Source organism: Eriocheir sinensis, chromosome 33 (genome assembly GCF_024679095.1).
Source record: "Eriocheir sinensis breed Jianghai 21 chromosome 33, ASM2467909v1, whole genome shotgun sequence".
NCBI lineage: Eukaryota > Metazoa > Arthropoda > Malacostraca > Decapoda > Varunidae > Eriocheir > Eriocheir sinensis.
This window is the reverse complement of record NC_066541.1, coordinates 1,998,636-2,025,159: the sequence shown is the minus strand read 5'-3', so window position 1 is coordinate 2,025,159 and position 26,524 is coordinate 1,998,636. Positions and strand designations below refer to the sequence as shown.

Below are 26,524 nucleotides of genomic sequence, written 5' to 3'. Positions count from 1 at the left end.
ATGGAGATAATGAAAACTTTTAATCCTTGTCATCATCAGACATCCTTCCTAGCAATGGCACCTTGATATATGACAAAAAATACTAAACACAGAAAATTAAAACAGGGAAAAGATAAAACTGCCAAATTTAAGTTAAAAAAAAAGTTGATATAATGCATAATGCACATTCACACACCTCTCTGTCCAAATGAAGGTTTATGCTTTTATCAATGTACTAAAAAGGCATACAGTTGATAAAATTTACTTACACAATATTTTCAGCATTCTTTGAGACAATAATTAAATAATCCTGAGTGAAATTTCCAAGTAAAATCTCTATTTAGCAATAAGCACTAGCATCTCCAGAGTGAATCAATCAATCAACAGGAGCATAGGGTGAGGGTGAGCGTAGTCATGCCCACTATAAGACACCGATACCGGGGGTTCCTTGAGACATGTCTTCATGCAAGGCCTATTCCCTTCCTAAGTACCTACTGGCAGGATTCACAGACTTGCTCAATTCTTTGGCCGCCTCCACTCCGGATTTTCTCTTACAGAAATAACTCGGTGAGCAGGGATGACTTCTGGGTCGTGTGCCACATGCCTGTGTACCTGGAGTTGGCGTTCATGGACTTTGCAGGTAATAAGTCTCAATTCAGTCTTACAGAGTCCTCTCCAGTTTAAGACGAAAGTTATTCCAGCGATATCTCATGATTCTGCTTAGATTCTCCTTACCTAAAGGATTAATCCACCTTCCCATGTCACTATTTGGTGTTCATGTCTCACAGCCATAGAGTAAGATAGGAGCACAAGCAACTTGAGGATTCGGATCTTTGTCCTTCTGTACAGGTATCAACAGTGTGATATACTCAAGCTGGCTGAATCCATAACACTGTGGGCAGAGCATATCTACCGTAAAACTTCTTGACGAGACCTGCCATTTTTCTGCAGTATACTGCCAATGTATGTGAAACTTTCAAAATATCAATATCCTACCCACACATGTGAACAGATTATTCTGTTTGATCTAGTAAGCTTCCAAACACTTGTACCTTGGTCATGGCCCAGGAGACTTGAAGTTCCAAGGGCCTTGCCTCCTCTTGCAGTACCTCGAGAGCTATCACCAGAACCTCTGGTGACTATGCAAGGATTACTGCATCATCTGCAAAAACAAAGTCAGTGACCTTGGTATTGCCAACAGATGCTCCACTATAATTTTGGTCCACAATTTTGCCTAATGCCCAGTCCAGACAAGTGGTTAAAAATGATGAGGTATAGATACAGCCCAACCTCACTCCAGTGTTCATGGAAAAGAAGTTGTACATGTACTCCCCTCCTACTTCACAGCACTCTCATTCCCAGAGTACAGGCCACTCAACAGACTAACAGTTCTTGCAGAAATCCTGTGGAGTTTCAGGAGATCCCAGAGTGTCTCACAATGTACTGAAAGCATTCCCAGTCGAAACTCACAATGGTGCTGCACCACTACTTGAAGCGCTAGGATACGGTCAGTTGCTGACTTACAAGGAGTAAACCTGGACTGTTCAGATCTTGTTGATTTGCTGACATTTGCCCTCATTGTTATTGTTGTTGTTGATGCTGGTGGTGCTGCTGTTCCCTATTGCTGAATTGCAATATAATTCACATACATATCACAAGGAGGATCTGCTGTAAGGATAAAACAAGAGCTCATTATTAAATTATTTCCATGTGCTAATTTAGGTGCATTTGGTACCACCCTAAAAAATAAAAAAAGGTATGAAAATTTTGATACCAGAATATCTGAACAAGTCTTTAAACTATGTAAAATATACTAGCCATTGAGTGGCTCTTATTTCTTCAAATGTCTTTGTAATATTTTACATTTTCTTTCTACAATTTTACTGTGTGGCATGCTAGTTCACACATTTATTTATTCTTTACACCACATAACTTTTTCAACACTATAAATAAATCTCACCAGTGTTCTTCATATTTCTTGCATTTTCCCCACACTAGGACTTGAGAGGCACATATATATACAGTTTCCCTTGTAATTATGATTTTCACATCTAAAATGTACTATTGAAAGCATGATAATATCCTTAAACAATAATGTTTTTCCTATAACATAATAAAAGATGGAACATGTACTGGTAAAACTGTTTACAAAAACTTATTTACTACAACAATGGTATAGTAAATCGTTCCTTTTTTAATATAATCTGGTCATTAAATGCATAACAATTAATTCAGTATTTACAACAATACTGAGCATTTCAAACATCAACTTTAATCTACATTTGATATCTTCACCTCCTGAGGCAATGACAATAGTAAAATCTACTTTACTTACTCTGATTCCATCATCTCGTGTTTTACAAACAAAATCCTAAATAATTTCGATCTCATGTAAGATTTCAAAGCTTACTGTGAGATTTACATGTTTCTGAGAATTTTGTGCTGAAGCCACTTAATTATCCCTGTCAGCCTTTGGTTGCTCAAATTTTCATTATAACACAAGTTAGTACTAAATGTACTGCCATCAATATTTTCCTTGTTTCCATGCATCAGTCTGCAGTGTAACTAGTACATGAAATCTTAGATCATTTTCCTTAAGCTATTAAATGTCTTTTGCTTTGAAAAAAAAAATGTCAGCGATCTATATTTTTGTTTTGACCATTTCTATGATCACCTTACAGTCACCTACATTTATCCCTCCTTTTCACTTCTTTCTTCCATAACCAATTCACAGTTATAACTGCTCCAGTATTTACTTTTAAACTCCTCTTATATGGTGCAATGGACTGATTCACTAATACTGCAGTTTCCTGTAAATTCTTGGAGTAGTACACTGAAGTTCAGAGTTGTAATATAATAGTATCATTTCCCAGCAATATAATGCTTGTGCTTGTCAAGGAGTTTCAACATTAGCATTTTGCTTTTTTATTGTCATGCAGTTTCACTGAACACAATTTTGGTCAAGATATTTCAAATGGTTATTGGTGTACAGTAAATAATTTACTAAAATAACTACTGCATATATTTGGTGAAAATTTTGTTCATGAGAGATATTTCACTGTTTAAAGCTTGGTAATCAAGATCTGCTGTTTCTTTTTATTTATTATTAAGTGAGCATAAATAGTTCAATATGACAAAGAAATGAGTTCTTAAGCTATAGCACGTCAACCATTAAAAGTACTTAAAAATAAGCATGGGATCCCAGTAACCACTTTCAACCACATATTTCAAAAATATATATCTGTAAACTGAAGCATATTACTGTTTATCCACACATCACTTTCATTTTGTAAACTTCCTCTTGTCACTGCTAAAATTTTATTCCACTCACCTCACCATTCTCTTGACATCCAGTCCACAGGGCACAACCATAACACATGCCATTGTCTTTACTCTTCCAGTCACACAAGAATCACTGATGAGGCAGCAGGCTCCCATCCATGACCATCAATCTTCATATCCAGTCCCTGGTGCAGTTTTAGAGTTCAACAAAGTGATGGTGGTAGTGCTCAACACTCTCCAGCTGGGGAGCGAAAAGCTTGAAGGCATTGAGGAGTGGTGAGCCAAGTTCCTGGGGTTCATACTGGAGTCTCCTGATCTGTCTCCTCAATGCGTCCGAGTCTCCACGGAGGAGTGTCATTAACTGGAAGGCAGTCATAGGTTAGCATGAGTGCTCATCATCTTTACTCATTATTTTGAACCCATGCATGAGCATGGTTGCTTCTTTTAATTTTCCTCTTTTTATTATGTATTAATGACCAAGATACTGGTTGAAAAGTTTTCTTAGCTCCCATTGCTTTTTTTCACATACATATCTATTTTGCTTCTCTTTTAACATTGTGAAGATCAGTATACCAACTGTAAATTGTGTACTTATTTTTTTATGAATGATTTTAACTTACATGGGGAATGCATATGCTTCAACTTTCATATGCTACAATATCATATTGCCATTTTTAATTCAGATTTTATTGATAATATGTCATTAAATTTTTTTCAACCTCTGCATCCTGTAACTGGAAGCTGTCTTGCACTCTGAATGCCCATTAAGAAATTGTGTTGATGTGATAGATTTTCAATGCAATCAAAACTGCCTAAGTTTTCAAGGAGCTTCCCTGAGATGTGATGGTGTTGTAGCTTTGTTCTTGGCCTTTATGAAGGTTCTTTAGAAAACATTGAAAATTATATCTATGATCAAAATAATGACAACACTAGAAAATTAAACCAACTTTTGAGTGAAGTGAAATATGAACTGCATCTTATGTAAATTTATCAAAACTTTTGTTATGAAAGTTTTTGGCAAGATGCAGCTAATTTAATGAGGCAATTCCAATCAACCACACCTTTACCCTTTTAACCAGATAACAGCCTTTGAAATACAACTTTAACAAATTTAACTGCCTCCTATCTTACTGAAGCAAGATATTAATACATATTTTTAAATACCTCTGGGCTGTCAAAAGATTTTAAAGTTTTAAATTACCAAAGTTATTACACTGAACTGCAGGAAGACTTCAAAACACCTGTATTTATATGTATGTAAATGTATGTAGTTTCTAAGTTAGAGAAAGAAAAATAGTAAAGAAACAAGTGTAATTACAAAACAAAATGTTAAGAGAAAAGAAAACAAGGAAACTAATAGCTACCAGACTTCACAGTGTTAACTAACACACATTTACAGATCAAAGTAAAACAGCAAACTTTGTATACATCTAATTCAAATTGTGTAATGGTAAAATTCACCTTATACAAAAATGACAGTCCACTTACCATGTCCTCTTTATCAAATATCACCCCTAGTAATGGGTGCTTATTTTGAAAGTCATAAAACTACTGGAAAGCTTTCTTTTTTTATACTTAGTTTTCCTGAATAATTTTATACAATGCTGTTAGGCATTTTCACAAGACTGAACATGCACTTTGAAGAGGAGTTGAATAATGACCATGCTGCATTTAGGTATTCTAAACTTATCCTTATATTCATTGTTAAAAGCAAAAGAACTGCATTGAAATAGTATGTACATCCAACTTTTCATATCATATGTTACTTATAGGTTAACCAGGGATATCTTCATCATTATATATTTAAGATAGTCACTCTAAGCAGATACATGTAATGGAAGATGCCTGCAATTGGTCTGATGTTAGATGTGTTAGCTACAGTAAATAACCAGGGATATAAGATTGTTGTCAGACTAAGCGGATCAGTATAATGGAATATTCATGCCTGCAATTGGTCCGATGTTAGATGTGTTAGCTACACTTTTATATACATTTTCATAAACATTTGAATGTTATACATTTCCTTCGACTTTTTTAATTTCTTACGCTTGGGTCATATGGTGGATTTTCCTACAAGACGAGACTGTGACAAGCAACTCCCAAAGTCTGTTTTAGGAGAGGGGCTTCCTTACCTTGATGACCATGAAATAACTTTTCATTATATGTACTCTGAGTTTTATGCATTGAGGAGTTGGCTCACTAAAGCATGAATTTCTCATTTCAACTTTTTGTATTTATATTTACTCCATTTTATCTTGTACCAGTCAGACTTTCCACATGTCACCATTCACTGCACAAAACACATGTCCTTTGGGGTCAGCAGAGGAGTCTTGGGCTGTGAGGTCGCCTGAAGCATGCCCCTAAGCATGACCCTGACTGTCGACCCACCTGGTGCCCGTCTCCTCGACCTCTACCATGGCAGTCTCGCCCTCGTGATCCAACAGTCTCGCCTCATCGTCGCCACCTACCACGGGTCATCAGAGCCTCGAGTCACAGGTCATGACAGGTTAACATGCGCAACAATGACACACATCTCCATACATGCGGCCTTGCCCCATCTTGGAATCCAGGTCAGCTCCCACACAGGTCAAGGAAGGTCAACCAGTGGCAGATCTTAAAGCCTTACTGAAGTTGGTACATTGGTGGCTGGTCGGAGTCTACATGCCAAAAAATTATTTATATTTTTGTATTTTGTAATCAATTATTCAGCTGCATTTGCACTGATTGGTAAAATAGTTTAAGTAAAATAACTTAAAATATAAATACTACTTTTAAAATGAAAAGTAATGTCGTTGAAATTTGAAAAAGAATAAAAGGTGGTTGCACATTACAGTAAACCCTCTATTTAATCAGACTAATTAGAGGGAGACCTCATTCTGAATAGCTGAAAATCTGAAATATCTGAAGTATAAGCTTGTATGTATTCAAGCAAAGCTGTTCCAGAGTTTACCTATAATTTGATTATTTCTTGCACAAAAGATTAAGACACCACAGGGGAGCTGGAGTAAAGCATAGTCATATAAATACAAATTAAAACAGCTCTGAAGTAGTCTTGTGCAACGAGGTGGTGGCGTTTGTAAAGTTCCCTACAAAGATAAGTGTGAGGCGTGCCATGTGTCAGGAAAACTAATTCAGGAAAACTAGTTCTGAATGATTAAGTTATGAGTCGTATCTAAATTATTGTTGAATTTAGAAATTAATCAAAATTGCCTGTGACTGTCAATATGATCAAAAAATAAAATCAACCAAAGAACAGCCACATTTCTCATCCTACACCAATGAGGTAAATGTTTGTTCTGAAATGATGTGCTTCTGACTTAGCCATTCTTCTCTATAAACTAGGATCTTCATCTGATCTACAACGTCCATCTGGATGCTGTTCAGACACATGCCATGTTCCTCTGAATTTTGCCTGATTTATGAATGTGTCCACAGCCCCAAAAGAGTCCAATTTATCTGATTTCTGGAATAAAGAGGTCCGATTTATAGAGGATTTACTGTGTGTCAAAGTGCCAGTACAAACTCCAGTGGCTAATATCATGTTTAATATTTTTTAAATGATCCCAGACTATTAGGAAGCACTTAGTGTTAGGCTAAGGTGAAGGTAGAGGAAAAGATAAGACAAGTGAGGATGTAATGCTGGCTTGCAGAGAAGACAGCAGGAGTTGCTTGAAGATGGCTAGAATAAAGATGAGGTTAATACCAGACTAGTAAGATGATCTCTTACATAGATAGATGTGAGAAATTAATACAAGCAAGACATAAAACAAAAAAAAGCCATACAATATTAGTAGAATATTTAATCTGGTGCTGTCGTGGACTCCAAGACAGGTGTTTCCGAGACCCATATTAAAATGTACCACCAAAAATTATTCCAAAGTTACATTAAAAGAGAAAAAGAAAAATCTACTTGACAAAAATAATAATAACAAAGCTTAAACTAAAGTACTACTACAACACAAAAGCAATACCAACAGTTTACACGATGGCATGATAATAAAAATAAGAAGCAAGGTTTGTATAATGTGTTGAGTGTTTTTGTGGTGTCTTGAATTTCTTTTAAAATGTTATACAAATCAACAACTTTTAACAAACTCTTTTTCATTATACACCTCGAAAATTGAATAGGTCTTACAAGGATGACATCCTTGAAAATTGATAAGATCACACACGTCCAAGTTTCTATGATACATGAAACATAATAAGCAATATAGCAAATGAAAGAAACTAAATTTACTGCGGACTCACAAAAATTATGTACCTTTAGGGTCTTTTACTTCAACAACAATTAAATGAAAACTAAGCCTTTTGTACAGGATTTCTTTAATATGCAAAAGCAGATGTGAATATAAAAACTGTCTTGTAAAATCTGAATGTGTATGTGTGTGTGTGTGTGTGTGTGTGTGTGTGTGTGTGTGTGTATAGCAAGAGAGATGTGACCCTGTGCAGACTTTCCCACCAGCGACCACTACCCTGCCTTCCACCTTGCCTGTCAAGATTAACACTAAAAGTGCAGCTTCCTACCCTGCAACTGGCGGTTGATTATTGCTGTTATGCTCCCCGATTCTTCCCCCTTCTTGACGACCAACAGCGGCTTGGTCTCACTCTCATCTGACAGGTTGGCAACGCAGTGGCCATTGCCCATCCCAGACAGGCTTTCGTTGACCTGAGGACCGATAAGGTGGTGTCAAGATGCGTCTCCAAGTGCGTCTTAAGGGGGGGTGGAAGAAGGTGGTGGTGGTAATGTCCGGTAAACACTTTTCAATTTTTATTATTCAGAATGCTTTTTGCTTAACTAGTTCTCCTCTATATACTCAAAAAATTAGGATGTATTCAATTTTCTTCTTTTAGAAGTTTATAGCGTTGAAATGCACTACTACGGCACATGTAAGTAAAATATGTTAAATTGTTATTATTTTCGGGATGATTGCAAAGTTACAATACTCAACATGTTTGGCTAAGCAGACAGTGAATACCTAAGAAGTGGCTGTATTATTGTAAAGTGAGGCATTTTGTCCTCCACGGTTGGCCGTTTATCAAATGTTACTACTCACCAAGAAGACAAAAGCTCAAAAATTAAACACAGAGGGAACCAAACTGCACAGCAATCAGAGGCTGGAAGGAGGAGGAGGAGGAGAAAGAGGGAGAAAGTCAAGTGTCTGTCCACCTGTTCCATAAGGGGAATCCTTGTTTCCCCAAACGAGTCATCTAACCCAAATAAAAAAATAATTGAATACTATGCATGCATGTTTTAGTGTATTGTTTCCTGACTCACAAGTTATAGGAAGACACTATTTAATAGTGTATGTATGGAACTAAATTTATTATACAATTTGACAAGTTCTGGGGATTTCAGCTTTGAAAACATACTGCTTTCATCTTTACTTCTGAAGTTCAAGCTGCTTAAAAGATTAACTTGTTCAGCCCATAATATCAATATACAGTACGTCTATTTATTAAGAAGAGAATGTTGCAAAATATGGTTTCAATTTTAAGTTTATGAACGAAAACTTGGTGGGATTGGGGCACGATTAAGACGAGGACAATAGTTCACTGATATTTAAAAATGATTGTCCTGATTCGTTGCTAACTAATAAAATGAGGATGAAGGGAGACGTGGACCTCTTTTCAATGAAGCAGCTGGAGTGAAGTAGCTGGAATGACGTATTGTTTGCAAAGTTAATTTCTTTGACTGAAACACCAGGTAGGGACTAGGAAAGAGAAAAATTCACTTTCCCCTAACAAAGTATCAGAAATAGTACATTATCTGGGTATTTCTTAATCAAGTGGTGTCATGATGATGCTTTTTTTTGTCATTGACTGGGTTAGTCACAATGCACAAATCAAAACAAGGAAAACACTTTTGTCATACAGTTATAGATCTTTCACACTAAAATACACTCACAAATACTGAGGTATGAGATTGCTGCCTTCATTCAGTGAGAGAGGTAAAAAGAGGAAAAAGTGCAGGAATAATGTTTAAACAACAAAAAGTAAAGGTAAAGTTGGGGGCATACACTAGCTGTGTGTTGCATCAGCTCTTTGGCCCTTCAGCCTTTGGTGGGTAAAAACCCATTACCCCAGGACACATTAAATAAAAAATGAAGCAGGATATAAGATAGTTAATGTAATGTAAGAGGAAGAATAAAAAAGAAAAGAAATGATAGTTAGGTAAAGGGAACTATGATGTATTTATGGAGGAAAAGTAAATTAGAACAGCTGATCATTAAGGAGAAATTAAGTCAGAGTGTAATGAGAAATGAAGGCAAACAAAGGCAAAAAAGTGGAGAAAAAAAAAGACGAAAGAAAGACTGGAGCAAGAGGATATAAGAGGCCCTGCTACCTGCCTCCTCTTCCACTTCTCGTGATGTCCTCTCGCCACCCTCAGGCAACTGTCAGGAAACAACACGATGAGAGAAAAGCTTATTTGTTATTGATCCTTTCGTTTTTTCTTTTATTCGCCCCATCATGCATCCACCGTTAGGTCTGTTCTGACATACTGACCATCTTCTTCAAGTTCATCAGTATAATCACCATTCTTATAAGAAATTTAAAGAGTTATTAGTAGTGATAATACTCTTAGCATGAATAAATTTATGGTCATCATGAACTTCAATCTTACTGAGGTCAGCAATGCAAACCTACATAATTTGACAAAGCTTGTCCATGTCTTGAATGAATGTCACACGAGTCAAGAAAGTTAGCGTCAGGAAAATAAGATATAATGTCTTGCAGTATACATAGTCTGTAGTACTGAAAGGATGAAAGTCAAATTATAAAAGACCAGAAGACCTTTAGGAGTTGAAATCTTCAAAGTTAGAATAAAATGTATACATAATACAAATCATTAGTATGTACAGAGAAAGGATACAGTTAGAATATGAATATATTTATGTACACACTTTAGAAGTTTAGAGGATAATGAAACACTACACCTGCAGAAAACAGTTCAAAACACAACATAAGGAAGTGATATAATATAGTTTTAACCTGAAAAAGAAAAAAAGAAATAAACCATGGACTACTTTACTTGGCTTGTACTAGACAGTTAACTACTGCTCTCAACATAACTAATTACTAACGGGGTAGTTATCCATCCCCTTTTCCTGCTCAGCCAGTCAATAAACACAAATGCCACTGCTGCCTCATGTTCATCAGCCACAACTGTGTATGCAAAATCAGGGCTACGTAAAAACTCCCTTTATTCTATGGAATCGACTGGGAAGGATTGTTATAGAAAAATTAAGTCTCTCCGGAGAACACTGTGAGCATCCAAAAGTCATTCACGAGGGACTATGTAGATGCGATCTTTAGGCTAACAGACAAAAGAGCATCTCATTGATTAAAATAAACAGGCAAAACACCCGAGATGGCGACGGCAAGTCCTGGGAGGGATAATAGGTCAGCAGGCAGGTCGCGTCTCACGATCACGGTGACAACATCATGCAACTCTCGCAGTACGATCCAAGACCAGACCACCGGCGCAACATTCATTAACAGAACCAAACTTGTATCGGCAGTTTGATGATCAGGCAGTGTGTCATGGAATTACTATTGTGTTGAGCGTGTAAGTCCGAGGGAAAGAGTGTGGGTGGTGGTGTTGGGGCTGAGGGGACACAAGGTCACTGCAGGGTCGGGACCCATTCCCAAGGCCAATCAAGACTCACACAATATCATTGAACTACATATACTCTCAGAGGAGTGTATGGGAATCTGTTGAAAATGTATGTGATAGCCTGATAGTGTTTATCAACTATGCTTTAGAGCTACTAATCAAGCAACTGGAAATAGGAATCTCAGTTGTACTGCTATTATTTTGCTGCTGAATTTTATGTAACAGATCAATCTTTACCTCACATGACACTGGAAAATTCAGTTGTCAGGATTCAATCAGTGTCTTTCAACAGGAGTGGGTACCCTTGAGAAAAATATTAATTTTTGATGTAAAAGCATCTAAAATTCTTTGCTTGAAAGTTTAGGAAGTGAGTTAGTAGCCTTGTGTCCCTCAAGCCTATGAGGCATGTAGCCCGCCTTGAGGTGGTGGGCAGTCCAGCAACACGGCCAGATTGGTTCAGCAGAGAGATGCACGCCGCCAGGGAGCCGCGGTGGTGGTGGTGGCGGCAGTGAGGGTAGTGGTGGTCATAACAGTGATGGTAGTAGCGGTGGGAATCACAAACTACTTCACAAATAAGTGCAGACCAAAGTGTTGTGCAGGTCAAGGGCCACGGGGGCTATGGTGGCGGCCTGCTGTAGCTCCCTTAGTGACGTGCATCCCACTGCTGATGCCAGACCACCGAGGGGGTTTGGTGGCTGGCACAAGACAACACCGACAGCAGGAATCAACGTCACTGTCCCTGGCACACGGTGTGACACTGGCAGGCAAAACATGCACTTCTCAAAAGCTTCTCATTCTGAATTTGAGGCCAAAATACATCAATCTTTTAAAATACCCAAAACTTCATATATGGAATGCAAATGAAATGCCATGTACATATATAAAAATGTGGCTCAACTTAATAGTCCTTACAGCTTTTGAAAAATCTTGCACCTGCAGTGCTAGGTAAGATACAAATGGTGTAACGGGACAATCTGGCTGCCCTGCCTTCAGGATATTACCAAAACATAACTATACATATATGTCAAATTAATGGATTAATAAACAATCCTCAGATGATTTAAGATCTGATGGGGAATGCACTGAATTTTCTATGTAAATATCATGAGTACATGCTGAGCAACTGATTCTTATTACAGAGAGGAGAGCCAGACAGCTTTTACCCTTTGCACCACATTCCCTTGAGCTCCATGGCTACACATGATCCAAGTGGATACAGATGAGACAGAAGGGGAGGGGAGGGAAAGGATAAATAAATAATACAGAGGCAGTTACTTTCACCAGGGAAAACAAGATGCTGACTTACTCTTCTAAACTCTGCAATCTGCGGGTATTAGTAAAGAGGTGTGGTCAGTCGTGCCCTCATCAGCAGCAAGGCTTAAATTCTGATCCGCTGCGTGCACACACACACACACACACACACACACACTTTCTCTCTCTCTCTCTCTCTCTCTCTCTCTCTCTCTCTCTCTCTCTCTCTCTCTCTCTCTCTCTCTCTCTCTCTCTCTCTCTCTCTCTCTCTCTCTCTCTCTCTCTCAGGTAAATAGGTCTAAGATCTATTAATTTCATTCATCCATGTATTCTCTGAGATAGATAAAATTAGCATAAGAGAGACCAGGATAATGGAAAGATGTGATCTGTATACATTGATAAATTAAATCATGTAGTATATCATGAAATTTTAAAAACAAGCTTAGGCAATATGCAATGTGAAAACAGTAACTTATCATCACATCAATGCAAGTAAAAAACAAAGTTTGTTTAGTTTAGACATGAGTTGTTAATGTTACGGATAAGTAAGCCTAAAAGTATAAAATGATATGTATTTCATAAATAACAACCTAATCTTAGCCTGGTTAATGTGTTTTGGGTAAATATGGTGGCGTGATGGTGAGTGGCTCATGTGTTGCTTGAATGTCTGGTGATGGCTGCAATGGTGGCTAACAGTGGGAGTGCTGAGAACAGACCCTTGTGGGGTGGAGGAGTATGAGAGGTGTATATGAGATAAACATGAAGGAATAATGTTAAAGAGACAGAAATGAAAGGCACCATGATAAGTAATGTTATAATGATGATGGATTGTGACACTGTGGTGGTTGTTGTGTTGATAAAAGAGAAAACTAGAATGAGAGGGCAGGTAAAGGTGAGATCAGTATTATGAGCATCATGGCACTGTGCAGATTATTATAGCTGTGTCAACTATATCATTAAAATAATGGGACAACCAGACAGAACAAAATTAAAAGCAAATTATGGTGCTGGAAAATCTTCTATTAAAGCCTAGGTGATTATAAACTAAAAAGAAAATAGCCAAAACCTTCATACATGTCAAATAGCAAAATGATGACTGCAAAAATCTGGAAGATCAAAATGAAAAAAAGCTCTCTTCTTCCATTTAGCAACCCTCCCCTCTCACCATCCCCTCCAGAGGCTGGAGTGGCTGAGGCACAGATGATGAAGTGATGTGTTGGAGAGAGAGGGCGGGGGCGGGGCCTCTAAATGGAGTGAAGTGTGCATAACTACTTACTGTCAGCTGCTCTCCTCTGATCTTTCTCGGAGACCACAAAAGTCCACCAATAAAAATAATAATAATAATAATAATAATAATAATAATAATAATAATAATAATAATAATAATAATAATAATAATAATAATAATAATAATAATAAAAATATAACAATGCCCCATATTAAAACTTCCCAATACAGCTAAAAATCTAAACACACATTGGGCATCATGTTAGTAAAATATAAATCTTTTAAAATCAACAAACTAACTTTTGTTGCTTGAAATGTATGGTGTCCTTCCAAACTCATAAAATTTACAAAGAAGATGAGAAATAGAGAATTTGCGAGGACAGTTTGTGAAGATAAAAAAAGAAAAGGAAAGAAAGATGGGAGAGGCAAATATTATGTACCTGCATGAGTTTCTTGACCACATCCCTGCCAAGAATATGATCAAACACTGCCTGCAGGAACTGGTCCCCCATGATGGTGAGCTTCAGCTTGTCTCGGTGCCAGATGAGAACCCTAGAGTCTTCAATAGCTGTTGCTGATACCTGGGGACAAGAGGCACTGTTGTTCCTGGCAGTACTGGAAGCCAAGGGTGAATGAAGTCTCTCTCTCTCTCTCTCTCTCTCTCTCTCTCTCTCTCTCTCTCTCTCTCTCTCTCAAAGAGCAAAATACTCTCCTCCCTCACAACCGCATTCAATATGTCCTTACGACAAGGAATCATCCCTTTGGATTGGAAAAAGGCTAATGTGACACCGATTTTTAAGGAAGGAGACAAAAAATTACCAAGTAATTACAGGCCCATTAGTCTAACTTCAGTTGTAGGTAAGCTACTTGAGAGCATAATTAGAGACAAAATTGTGAGTTACCTTGAAAGCCACTCATTAATTGGGGATTCACAACATGGCTTCTGTAACAAAAGATCCTGCCTATCAGACCTATTGACCTTTTATAACAACCTCTTCTCAGTTTATGACATAACCAAATCATTAGACATAGTCTATCTTGTTTTCCAGAGAGTGTTTGATAAAGTCCGGCATCAAAAATTACTTTACAAATTAAAGCAAATAGGTATTGACAGTCAATTACACCAATGGATCGCAAATTGGTTGAACAACAGACAACAAAGTGTGGTGATTGACGGATTTAACTCAGAGTGGGCGCCGGTCACTAGTGGCATCCCTCAGGGCTCAGTTCTTGACCCAGTGTTCTTCATTATTTACATCAACGATGTGGATGTTGGACTCAATAATCGCATTAGCAAATTTGCAGACGACACAAAGATTGGTAACTCGGTTCTCACTGACGAAGACAGGCAAATCATCCAAGAGGATTTGCACAAAATTTCAGCTTGGTCGGATAGATGGGAGATGCCCTTTAATGTAGACAAGTGCCAGGTCCTTCAAGTTGGAACAAGAAATAAGAAGTTCAATTACGAAATGCACGGCGTTAAACTCAAAAGCGTTCAATGCGTTAAGGACTTGGGGGTCAAAATCGAGTCAAACCTCAAATTCTCACAACAATGCATCGATGCAGCTAATAAAGCTAACAGAATGTTGGGCTTCATTAAAAGAAACTTTTTATCAAGAATAAAGATGTAATACTTCCGCTCTACAATAGTTTAGTCTGACCCCACTTGGAATATGCGGTACAGTTTTGGTCTCCCCACCATGCAAAGGACATTGCTAAATTAGAAGGTGTTCAGCGTCGGGCAACAAAAATGATCCCTTCCTTGAGCAACAAATTCTGCGAAGAAAGGCTTTCCACCCTTAACATGTTCTTTCTTGAGAAACGTCGCCTCTGAGGGAAACTGATCGAATGTTTTAAAATACTTAACGGTTACACGAATGTAGACAGATCAAAATTGTTTATGATCAATAACACTTTGCGAACGAGGCACAATGGCATAAAACTCAAATGTAGACAAGTAAATTCAGACTGTGCCAAATTTGTCTTCACCAACATTGTAGTGCAAGAATGGAATAAGCTCCCACTGTCAGTGATCCAGTGTAACACGACTGACTCCTTTAAAAACAAGCTCGACTGTCACTTCCTTGAACTTAATATTAACTCGAGTTGAAATGCAACGTTTTGGAGCTATCTGATTAATGTAGAAGCACTTAGGTTTAAGGACAGACCACCTAGTCTGGACCATGGGGTCTGTGTGGTCTGATTTTCTATGTAAATCTCTCTCTCTCTCTCTCTCTCTCTCTCTGAATGTGATACAAAGCTTCCCCAACTGGTTTGGGGGAAGTTGGGGTCAAAGCCCTCCTTTGATGATCTATGAAATACACACACACACACACACACCTTGGGACATATTCATTGTCTTGGGTGCCTTTAAATGCTACTATTGGCAACAAGGGAATTAGCTGGCTGAGTTGCGTTGGTCCCCATGGTTCTGGCACCAGGAACACCAACAGCTCTCTCATACAAGTTGCTGATATAGGAGGTTGAGAATTTCAGATTCTTGGTACATACCATTTTCCACTCCTACACTGATGACTCTACTTTGCATTACTCAACTTCTTTTAACCCCTTCCTTTCCTACAAGAAGACATCAAGCTACAGGAATGGAACAAAAAGTGGCTGCTACAATTCAATGAAGAAAAATGTAGTCATGTACCTTGGGAGGTGATATCCAGCATACCAATACCACATGGGAAACACTCCACTATCCACCACAAAGGCAGAGAAAGACCTGGGAGAATGTTACCATGCTGCCAGTAAAACCTAAATCCGTGCCAATCACAGCAGATTGGTTAACAGAAGACCCTCCCTACAGAAACTGCATGACTAGGCTGGGTGCTGCAGTGCTAAACCTCAGATCTTGTTTTTATTTCTGAATGGGGCAGGAGGAACTTGGTGTCCTTCAATGCCTCAAAAACTCAATTTCCCCATCTGTCAACACAATCTTCCAAACACCCATCCCCTATGGTTCAGTAACACACAGTTGTCCCCTCCTACAATAAATATTCTCGGTCTGTTCTTATATTAAAATCTTAACTGGAAGCTTTACATTTCCTCTCTTGCTAAATCAGCTTCCTTGAGGTTAGACGCTTTGTATCGTCTCCACAAGTTCTCTTCTCCCTCTCATGCTGTCCTTATACAAGGAATTTGTCTGCTCTCATGGCACACGGTGTGCATCTCATGTTTTGGGGGGCTCCACACACACAGCTCTGGTTTGGCTCTTTGTCTTATCTACCCCAGTCCTCTTACTAGCAATCTCCTACCTCTTAAATTCCACCGCAACGTTACATCTCTCTATCTTTTATTGATATTTCCATGCTGATTTCTCTTCTGAACTTGCTAACTATCTGCATGCCTCACTCATGGCCCCGCTGCATATAACTGTATACTTTTACTCATCCCTATTCTATCCAGTTCCTTTATGCAAGAGTTAACCATCTTCATTCTTTAAGCCCTTCTGTTGGTACACTCTGTAACTGCCTTCCTTCGAACAAATTTTCTCTCGCCTACAACTTGAACTCCTTCAAGAGATCAAGGAGTGTCAGGTCACCTCTCCACCCAATATTGACGTCTCATTCTTTTTTCTTTTGTTGGAGCAGTGTCGAGCAGGTTATTTTTTGCGTTTTTTGATGATCGACCACCTATCAACCCAGACTCTGGCGAAAATCTAAAGAGATCAAGTGGACCTCCAGGGGTCAGCATGAGCCATGCAAGATGGCACCACTATAAAACTCTTGCCTCTGCCATTTACTGGCAGACACACGCCAGTCCTCGTCGACAGACCGACTTGGTCGGCTAGATTTCGATCGTCGATAGAGTCAGTCTGTCGGCTCCCTGCTACGGGCCGCCTTTGGCAAAGGCCCGTGCTCCCTCGTGCAAGAGGGAGCTATCTCCCCCCCGCACTTACTGGCTGGGGCAGACCAGCAGCCCCTATCAAGAAATGCCTGCTACCGCAAAAGGCAGAGAAAAAAAAGTCAGGTTACGTCAAAAAGTCTTCCAATGGATAGGCTTGGTCCAGTGTTGTAGACATAAGCCTCATTATTAAGCACTATAAAAGAAAAAAAGTTTGAAATAACTAGAGGGAGAGGGGAAGAGTGGCAACTATGTTGGTCTAGAACTCTAGATTAGGTAACGATTCTTACGTTTAAAAGGGCCTGTTCACACGGGGAGTATGCTACGCCGCGCGTGGCTTTCAGTCGCTTCCTTTGTTTTCAATAAGACTGTTCATAAAGGATACAAAGCTAAGCGAGCGACGCCAGTAACGCCCCTAACGTAACCCATTTCACTTACGTACAATTGCCAGTGTAGTCTGTAGGTAGGGGGAGCCCTTACACTGCTCACTGCTTGGCAACTGAGAAAGTGAGAAATTGCCAGCAGTCTGCGACTCGCTAAAGGCGGTGTCACACTAGCACTTTTTCCGTCAACTTTTTCCGTCGTTTTTCTGAAAATCGTCGATACCTTGGCTGCGGCCTGTCACACACAAACGGTGTTTCGTCTGAAACTTTCCGTCGGCACAGACCAAGGAATGTAAACAAACATGGAGTCCACGCTGCGGCAAAGATACGCTGCTCTGATACTTAGACGAGCTAAACAAGCCAAAAAGCGTGCATGGATGCGCTCATGGTTGGCTCGTCGGGAAAGAGAAAGTGTGTACCACAGGCTGTTAAAAGCGCTGAGTTTAGAGGATCATGAGACTCTGAAGAATTGGATCAGGTTGGACAAGAGCCAGTACCACAGACTTCTGGAGTTAGTGACACCTCTTATTGCCAGAAGTGACACCACGATGAGGAAGGCTGTCACTGCAGGAGAGCGTTTGAGACAGGTTGAAGCCACGCGGAAAGTCTCGGTCTTGGTCTTGGAAATGTAAACAAAGGCGGAAATTTGCAGGCGGAAACGATCCTGATCGTCTGACAAATTCATGCGATAAGTTCATGCGGAACGATGAAAAATCGACGGAAATCGCATTAATCGACGGAAAAAGTGCTAGTGTGACACCGCCTTAATCCAGTCATTTGAGGTAGTACCGTATAAAGAAGGCAATTTCATTTTTTTTTTCAAGCACAGAATTCCTGGAAACAATGGAGCAGTTCATCGAAAAAGTACGGAAATATCTGTGTTCATGTATGGTTCCAGAAGGCTACAGGAATGTGAGCATCTCAAACTTAGCTTATGGGTAGTTGATGTTACCAGAGTGATCACTCGCACTCCCGCAACAATCGCGGACGTGCAAGGTAAAGAGAATCGAAGGTAGCTTCACCAAGGGGGGGCGAGGTACCTAAATTTGTCTCATCTGCGCATGACGTCAGGTGAAAAGGGGACTGAGGGTCCGGGCATGGAAGAGAGGTCAGTCTCACGCCCACCAGCCTCTTGACCTGTGCTTCTCACTCACTCAATGGGAAACTGCGCTAAAGTGTGTTTTCTTTGACTGCCAACTTTTTGTATTGAGCGCGGATGTCGATCAGTTTCTGTGAAATTAAACAGTAATATACGGTTTAATCGGCTCCAAAGAGATCAAGAACTTAGAAAGTAATGGATGGAAATATGTGATATAAAAAAATACTTATTCTCGAGCAGATTCTGTTGGCTTTGTGCGTAATCGTCACTTTGAAACTTCAGCTTTTGAACGCAACCTAAAATACGACACACACACACACACACACACACACACACACACACACACACACACACACACACACACACACACACACACTGTATCTTTATCTACAGATGTATATTTTTCATTTTTCTTTCCTTCCCAACTGGGTGAATATCTGTCCTCTAGAAAATAGACATTTTGTGCTTATTGAACTTATCCATCTGACTGATCGAGGTGAATTTAGGTCAGGTGTTGTTGATGACCGCTGACCTGACTTGCTTGGCCTTCCGGTCGCTAATCCTTAGGAGAGGCGAGTGTTGCAATGTCAGTAGTGAAGCTGGCTCATTCTATTATAATTCCAAAAATGACACTTGAAACATATCTACATTTACTGTTGATGTCTAGGGAATGTATGACCATATGCTGATGCTATGTAGGAGCTTAAACGTTTGATGGTCTGTCTGTCTGTCTGTGTCTGTCTGTTTGTCTGTTTGTCTGTCTGTCTGTTTCCGTCTGTCTTTCTGTCTGTGTCCGTCTATCTGTCTGTCTCTCTCTCTCTCTCTCTCTCTCTCTCTCTCTCTCTCTCTCTCTCTCTCTCTCTCTCTCTCTCTCTCTCTCTCTCTCTCTCTCTCTCTCACCTGGAAGAATTCATCAGTGGAGACGCCAAACCACTCGGGGGAGTCTAGGAACTGGTGTTGGGAGACAATGTGCAGCGCCCGACCGTTTTGACTGATGACCAGCCTGGGGAAGGGAGGACCGAAGGAGTACAGCTTTTGGGAGGGTAATTCATGGGCTTAATGATTACTTTAAAAGGGTAAATTAATTTTAAAATAAATATATATATATAGATATATATATATATCTATATATCTATATAAATATATATATCTATATATATCTATATATATCTATCTATCTATATTTACGTGTACGCCTATAGCGCCGGTAGGCTTAGTTGAGGGGCCTTGATGGTTGTCGTCCCCAGCCCGTCATGGTGCAGGCAAGTGTTTATAGTGGCGCCATCCTCTCTTAGCTCATGCTGCCCCTCGGAACTTGTTCTTGTTTAACTTGGACGGTTTCCTCTTGAATCCGGGTTGATGGGTGGTCTTTAGGACAGCATGTGGGTAGTTTTAAACCACTCGGTGGTGACTGAAAATCCGAGGTGGTAGGATGGGGATTCGAACCAGCGTCGTCCATCACGCGCTGAATGTGGGCGCAACACGCTACCAATCAGCCACCGTCTACCCATATATAAATATATATATATATATATATATATATATATATATATATATATATATATATATATATATATATATATATTCAAAATTCAAAATGGCGCACCTTCACCCTGCGCCGGAGTCCTCGCCTGGGGGGGGGGGACCACAAATTCCCCCAGGGAGGACAGGGGCTGCCTACTTGAGAGGTGTCTTGATAACTCCTCGAACCTCTTTATCATCAATTTCTGCAACATTCACGGTCTTCGTGCTAATTATCATTCTGTGGACCACCATCTCTCCTCCTAAACCTCACCTCCTCTTCCTCACCGAAACACAAGTCTCTGAGGCTGCTGCCTGCAATCTCTACTCTGTTCCCTCCTACTATCTCTATCCTAAATTTCAATTGAAAGCTGGATGTTGCGCGCAATGACATCACTGGCTCTCATGCCCACGACCTTGACTCTTCAGAATTTTCCACCATCTGGCTAAGACTTCATTGTCATTCTATTACAAAATACATCTGTGCTGTTTATCTCTCACCTAACTCTCCTAACTATGTAAAATTCTTTGACTACTGGAACCCTAAAGTGGAGCACATCTTGACCCACTCTCCCTTCGCTGAAATCTCCATTTTGGGAGATTTCAATGTTCACCACCAGCTTTGGCTTTCATCCTCTTTCACTGAACAGCCTGGTGAACAAGCCTACAACTTTGCTCTCCTCAACGACCTAGAGCAGTTGGTTCAGCACCCTACACGTATTCCCGACCACCTTGGAGACGGGCCCAACATACTTAACCTCTTCTTTACCTCTAACCCTTCTGCTTACTCTGTCAAACTGTTCTCTCCGTTGGGCTCCTCCGATCACAGCCTTATTTCTGTATCTGTCCTATCGCTCCTGTACATCCTCTGGACCCACCGAAGAGGCGATGCTTCTGGCATTTTGCTTCAGGTCGGTGGGACGACCTGAGAATGTACTTTTCCGATTTCCCGTGGAATGACTACTGCTTCCAGGATAGAGACCCTTCTGTGTGTGCCCAGCGCATTGTAGAGGTGATTGTCTTTGGAATGGAGGCATACATTCCACGTACACTTTCTCTACTCCTCATGCTAAAAAGCCTTGGTTTAATCATGCTTGTTCTCGTGTTGTCAAAGATAGGGAGGCAGCTCACTAAAGGTACCAGAGCCTTCGCACTCCTGCTAACCAAGATCTTTATGTTTCAGCCCGGAATCGTGCCAAATCTATTCTTCGACTTACCAAAACATCTTTCGGAAATAGAAAATGTCAAAACCTTGCTTTTTCAAATTCTTCCCGTGACTTCTGGCACCTAGCCAAAAATATCTCCTCCGATTTCACTTCTTCATCTTTCCCTCCTCTCCTTAACCCTGACGGCAGCACCGCCGTCTCATTTATCTCTAAGGCTGAACTCTTCTCTCAAACTTTCTGTAACAACTCCACTCTGGACGATTCTGGACATATTCATCCTCTTCATCCCCCCTCTGACTCTTTTATGACTGTTATTAAGATTCTTAAATGATGTTTTCTTTGCCCACTCTGGCCTCAACTCTCAGAAGGCTTATGGACCTAATGGAGTTTTTTTTTTTTTTCACAACAAAGGAGGCAGCTCAAGGGCAACAAAAAAAGAAAACAATAATAAAAAAAAAAGCCCGCTACTCGCTGCTCCTAAAGTAAAACAAAAGAGGTGGCCGAAAGGAAGATCAAATACAGGAGGAGAGGTGTCCTGATACCCTCCTCTTGAAAGAGTTCAAGTCGTAGGCAGGAGGAAATACAGATGAGGGAAGATTGTTCCAGAGTTTACCAGCGTGAGGGATGAAAGAGTGAAGATGCTGGTTAACTCTTGTATAAGGGGTTTGGACAGTATAGGGATGAGCATGAGTAGAAAGTCGAGTGCAGCGGGGCCAAGGAGAGGGGGAGGCATGCAGTTAGCTAGTTCAGAAGAGCAGTCAGCGTGGAAATATCAATAGAAGATAGAAAGAGAGGCAACATTGCGGCGGAATTTAAGAGGTAGAAGACTATCAGTATGAGGAGGAGAGCTGATGAGACGAAGAGCCTTAGCCTCCACTCTGTCCAGAAGAGCTGTGTGAGTGGAGCCCCCCCACACATGAGATGCATACTCCATACGAGGGCGGACAAGGCCCCTGTATGTGGACAGCAACTGTGCAGGGGAGAAGAACTGGCGGAGACGGTACAGAACGCCCAGCCTCGAGGAAGCTGATTTAGTAAGAGAGGAGATATGAAGTTTCCAGTTGAGATTTTGAGTTAAGGATAGACCGAGGATGTTTAGTGTTGAGGAAGGTGATAGCTGGGTGTTGTCAAAGAATAGTGGATAGTTGTTTGGAAGATTGTGTCGAGTGGATAGGTGGAGAAACTGTGTTTTTGAGGCGTTGAAGGACACCAGGTTCTTCTTGCCCCAATCGAAATAATAGTAAGGTCTGAGGCTAAACGTTCTGCAACCTCCAGCCTGAGTCGTTAAGTTCCTGAAGGGTGGGTCTTCTATTAAAAGAAGTTGAATAATGCAGAGTGGAATCATCGGCGTAGGAATGGATAGGACAGTTCGTTTTGGAAAGAAGATCATCAATGAACAACAGAAAAAGAGTGGGAGATAGGACAGAACCCTGTGGGACACCACTGTTAATAGATTTAAAGGAAGAACAGTGACCGTCTACCACGGCAGAAATAGAACGGTCAGAAAGGAAACTGGAGATAAAGGTACAGAGAGAAGGATAGAAACCGTAGGAGGGTAGTTTAGAAAGCAAAGATTTGTGCCAGACCCTATCAAAAGCTTTTGATATGTCCAGCGCAATAAAAGTTTCACCGAAACGGCTAAGAGAGGATGACCAAGAGTCAGTTAAGATAGGAGATCACCAGTAGAACGCCCTTGCGGAACCCATACTGGCGATCAGATAGAAGGTCAGAAGTGGAAAGGTGCTTTGAATCTTCCGGTTAAGATTGATTCAAAAGCTTTAGATAGACAAGAAAGTAAAGCTAGGATGGTAGTTTGAGGGATTAGAGTGGTCACCCTTCTTAGGCACAGGCTGTATGAAGGCATACTTCCAGCAAGAAGGAAAGGTAGATGTTGACAGGCAGAGGCGAAAGAGTTTGACCAGGCAGGGTGACAGCACGGAGGCACAGTTTTTAAGGACAATAGGAGGCACTCCATCAGGTCCATAAGCCTTCTGAGGATTTAGGCCAGAGAGGGCATAGAAAACATCATTTTGAAGAATCTTTATAACAGGCATAAAGGAGTCAGAGGGGGGATGAGTAGGAGGAATATGCCCAGAATCGTCCAGAGTGGAGTTTTTAGAAAAAGTTTGAGAGAAGAGTTCAGCCTTAGAGATAGATGAGACGGACTGAGGAGTGGAGGGAAAGATGAAGAAGTGAAGTTGGAGGAGATGTTTTTGGCTAGATGCCAGAAGTCACGGGAAGAGTTAGAGAAAGCAAGGTTTTGACATTTTCTATTAATGAAAGAATTTTTGGTTAGTCGGAGAATAGATTTGGTACGATTTCGGGCAGAAATGTAAAGTTCATAATTAGCATTAGTTTGAAGGCTCTGGTACCTTTTGTGAGCTACCTCTCTATCATTGACAGCACGAGAACAAGCGTGATTAAACCAAGGCTTTTTAGCGTGAGGAGTAGAGAAAGAACGAGGAATGTATGCCTCCATTCCAGAGACAATCACCTCTGTGATGCGCTGAGCACACAGAGGGTCTCTATCCTGGAAGCAATAATCATTCCACGGGAAATGGAAAAGTACATCTCAGGTCGTCCCACCGAGCTGAAGCAAAATGCCAGAAGCATCGCCTCTTCGGTGGGTCCAGAGGGTGTACAGGAGCGATAGGACAGGATGCAGAAATAAGATTGTGATCGGAGGAGCCCAACGGAGAGAACAGTTTGACAGAATAAGCAGAAGGGTTTGAGGTAAGGAAGAGGTCTAGAATGTTGGGCCGATCTCCAAGACGGTCGGGAATACGTGTAGGGTGCTGGACCAACTGCTCTAGGTCGTTGAGGATAGCAAAGTTGTAGGCTTGTTCACCAGGATGGTCAGTGAAAGAGGATGAAAGCCAAAGCTGGTAGTGAACATTGAAATCTCCTAGGATGGAGATTTCAGCGAAGGAGAGCGCGTCAAGATGTGTTCCACTTTGGAATTCATCTAGTCAAAGAACTTTACATAGTTTGTAGAGTTATATGAGAGATATACAACACATATGTATTTATTAATATAATAACAATGAAGTCTTAGCCAGATGGTGGAAAATTCAGAAGAGTCAAGGTTGTGGGCACGAGAGCAAGTGATGTCGTTGCGCACGTAGGTGCAACATCCAGCTTTGGATTGAAATTTAGGATAGAGATAGTAGGAGGGAACAGAGTAGAGATTGCTGTCAGTAGCCTCAGAAACCTGTGTTTCGGTAAGGAAGAGAAGGTGAGGTTTAGAGGAGGAGAGATGATGTTCAACAGAATGAAAATTAGAGCGAAGACCGCGAATGTTGCAGAAATTGAGAAGAAAGAGGTTCGAGGAGTTATTAAGACACCTCTCGGTCGGCAGCCAGAAGGGAGTCCTCCCTGGGAATTTGTGGTCCCTCTCAGGCGGGGACTCCGAGGCTTGGTGTATGTGCGCTATTTTGAAATTTTAATTTTAGGAAAAGGTGTATATGTTGTGTGAATGTGGTGTGGTGTGGATAAAGAGAGGATCTGTCTTTAGAGAGCATGCTGAACTACTCTCCGGTGTTGGTGAGACAATAGGGAAACGGTTAGTGAGGACATGGGAAGGGTCTTGAGGGCTTCAGCTCCTTCTCACCTCCCATATATACCTCACTGGGAGTGGCTTGCGCCCGTTCGGTAGGTGCCTCCTATTGTACTTAAAACTGTGCCTCTTTGCTGACACCTGCCTGGTCAAACTCATTCGCCTCTGCCTGTCAACATCTACCTTCCTTCCCGCTGGAAGTATGCCTTCATACAGCCTGTGCCTAAGAAGGTGACCGTTCCAATCCCTCAAATTATCATCCTAAAGCTTTACTTTCTGTTTATCTAAAGCTTTTGAATCAATCCTTAACCAGAAGATTCAAAAACACCTTTCCACTTCTAACCTTCTATCTGATCGCCAGTATGGGTTCCGCAAGCGGCGTTCTACTAGCGATTTTCTTGCTCTCTTAACTGATCCTTGGTCATCCTCTCTTAGCCGTTTCGGTGAAACTTTTTCAGTTGCGCTAGACATATCGAAAGCCTTCGATAGAGTCTGGCACAAGTCTTTGCTTTCTAACCTGCCCACTTTCGGATTCTATCCTCTCTTTGTCCCTTTATCTCCAGTTTCCTTTCCTGCCGTTCTATCTCTGCTGTGGTAGACGGTCACTGCTCTTTCCCTAAACCTATCAACAGTGGTGTTCCACAGGGCTCTGTTTTATCACCCACTCTCTTCCTATTATTCATCAATGACCGTCTTTCCATAACAAACTGTCCTTTCCACTCATACGCTGATGACTCCACTCAGCATTATTCAACTTTTTTCAACAGAAGACCCACTCAACAGGAATTATATGATTCCAGGCTGGATGCTGCAGAACGCTTAACCTCAGACCTTACTATTATTTCCGATTGGGGTAAAAGGAACCTTGTGTTCTTCAATGCCTCAAAAAAACAATTTCTCCACCTATCAACTCGACACAATCTTCCAAACACCTATCCCCTATTCTTCGACAACACTCAGCTGTCACCATCTTTAACCCTAAACATCCTCGGTCTATCCTTAACTCAAAATCTTAACTGGAAACTTCACATCTCCTCTCTCACTAAATCAGCTTCCTCGAGATTGGGCGTTGTGTATCGTCTCCGCCAGTTCTTCTCCCCCGCACAGTTGCTATCCATATACAGGGGCCTTGTCCGCCCTCGTATGGAGTATGCATCTCACGTGTGGGGGCGATCCACTCACACAGCTCTCTTGGACAGAGTGGAGTCTAAGGCTCTTCGTCTCATCAGCTCTCCTCCTCTTACTGATAGTCTTCTACCTCTTAATTTAATTCCGCCGCCATGTTGCCTCTCTTACTATCTTCTATCGATGTTTTCACGCAGACTGCTCTTCTGAACTTGCTCACTGCATGCCTCCCCTCTCCTTCCGCGGCTACGTTGCACACGACTTTCTACTAAAACTCATCCCTTTACTGTCCAAATCCCTTACGCACGAGTTAATCAGCATCTTCACTCTTTCATCCCTCACGCTGGTAAACTCTGGAATAATTTTCCTTCATCTTGAACTCTTTCAAGAAGAGGGTATCAGGACTCCTCTCCTCCCGAAATTGACCCCTCTTTCGGCCATCTCTTTGGATTCTTTTTAGGAGCA

General features: G+C 40.8%; 1 protein-coding gene and 1 long non-coding RNA gene across 7 annotated transcripts in view; one reads left to right on the top strand and one right to left on the bottom strand.

The window, feature by feature from the left end:
• LOC127006520 (uncharacterized) overlaps positions 1 to 5,723 on the top strand; it is a 28,363-nt gene extending 22,640 nt beyond the window's left edge. The window contains exons 2-4 of one of the 2 annotated variants that reach the window (XR_007759617.1): positions 537 to 619; positions 3,381 to 3,639; positions 5,585 to 5,723. This is a non-coding gene — a long non-coding RNA (uncharacterized LOC127006520). Of the gene's footprint in view, positions 1 to 536; positions 620 to 3,380; positions 3,640 to 5,525 lie in introns of both variants that reach the window. The other variant, XR_007759618.1, reaches the window with a different exon arrangement.
• The window catches only part of LOC127006519 (popeye domain-containing 2-like), a 25,732-nt gene continuing 1,202 nt past the window's right edge, over positions 1,995 to 26,524 (bottom strand). Inside the window, exons 2-7 of one of the 5 annotated variants that reach the window (XM_050876472.1) lie at positions 19,592 to 19,694; positions 13,795 to 13,935; positions 12,183 to 12,200; positions 7,786 to 7,927; positions 5,650 to 5,725; positions 3,476 to 3,622 (exon numbers count right to left, since the gene is read on the bottom strand). In XM_050876472.1, coding sequence (XP_050732429.1) covers positions 3,619 to 3,622; positions 5,650 to 5,725; positions 7,786 to 7,927; positions 12,183 to 12,200; positions 13,795 to 13,935; positions 19,592 to 19,694 — 484 coding nt within the window. In that variant the 3' untranslated portion in view covers positions 3,476 to 3,618. Of the gene's footprint in view, positions 3,623 to 5,649; positions 5,726 to 7,785; positions 7,928 to 9,608; positions 9,654 to 12,182; positions 12,201 to 13,794; positions 13,936 to 19,591; positions 19,695 to 26,524 lie in introns of all 5 variants that reach the window. The other 4 variants (XM_050876470.1, XM_050876471.1, XM_050876473.1 and 1 more) reach the window with 4 other exon arrangements.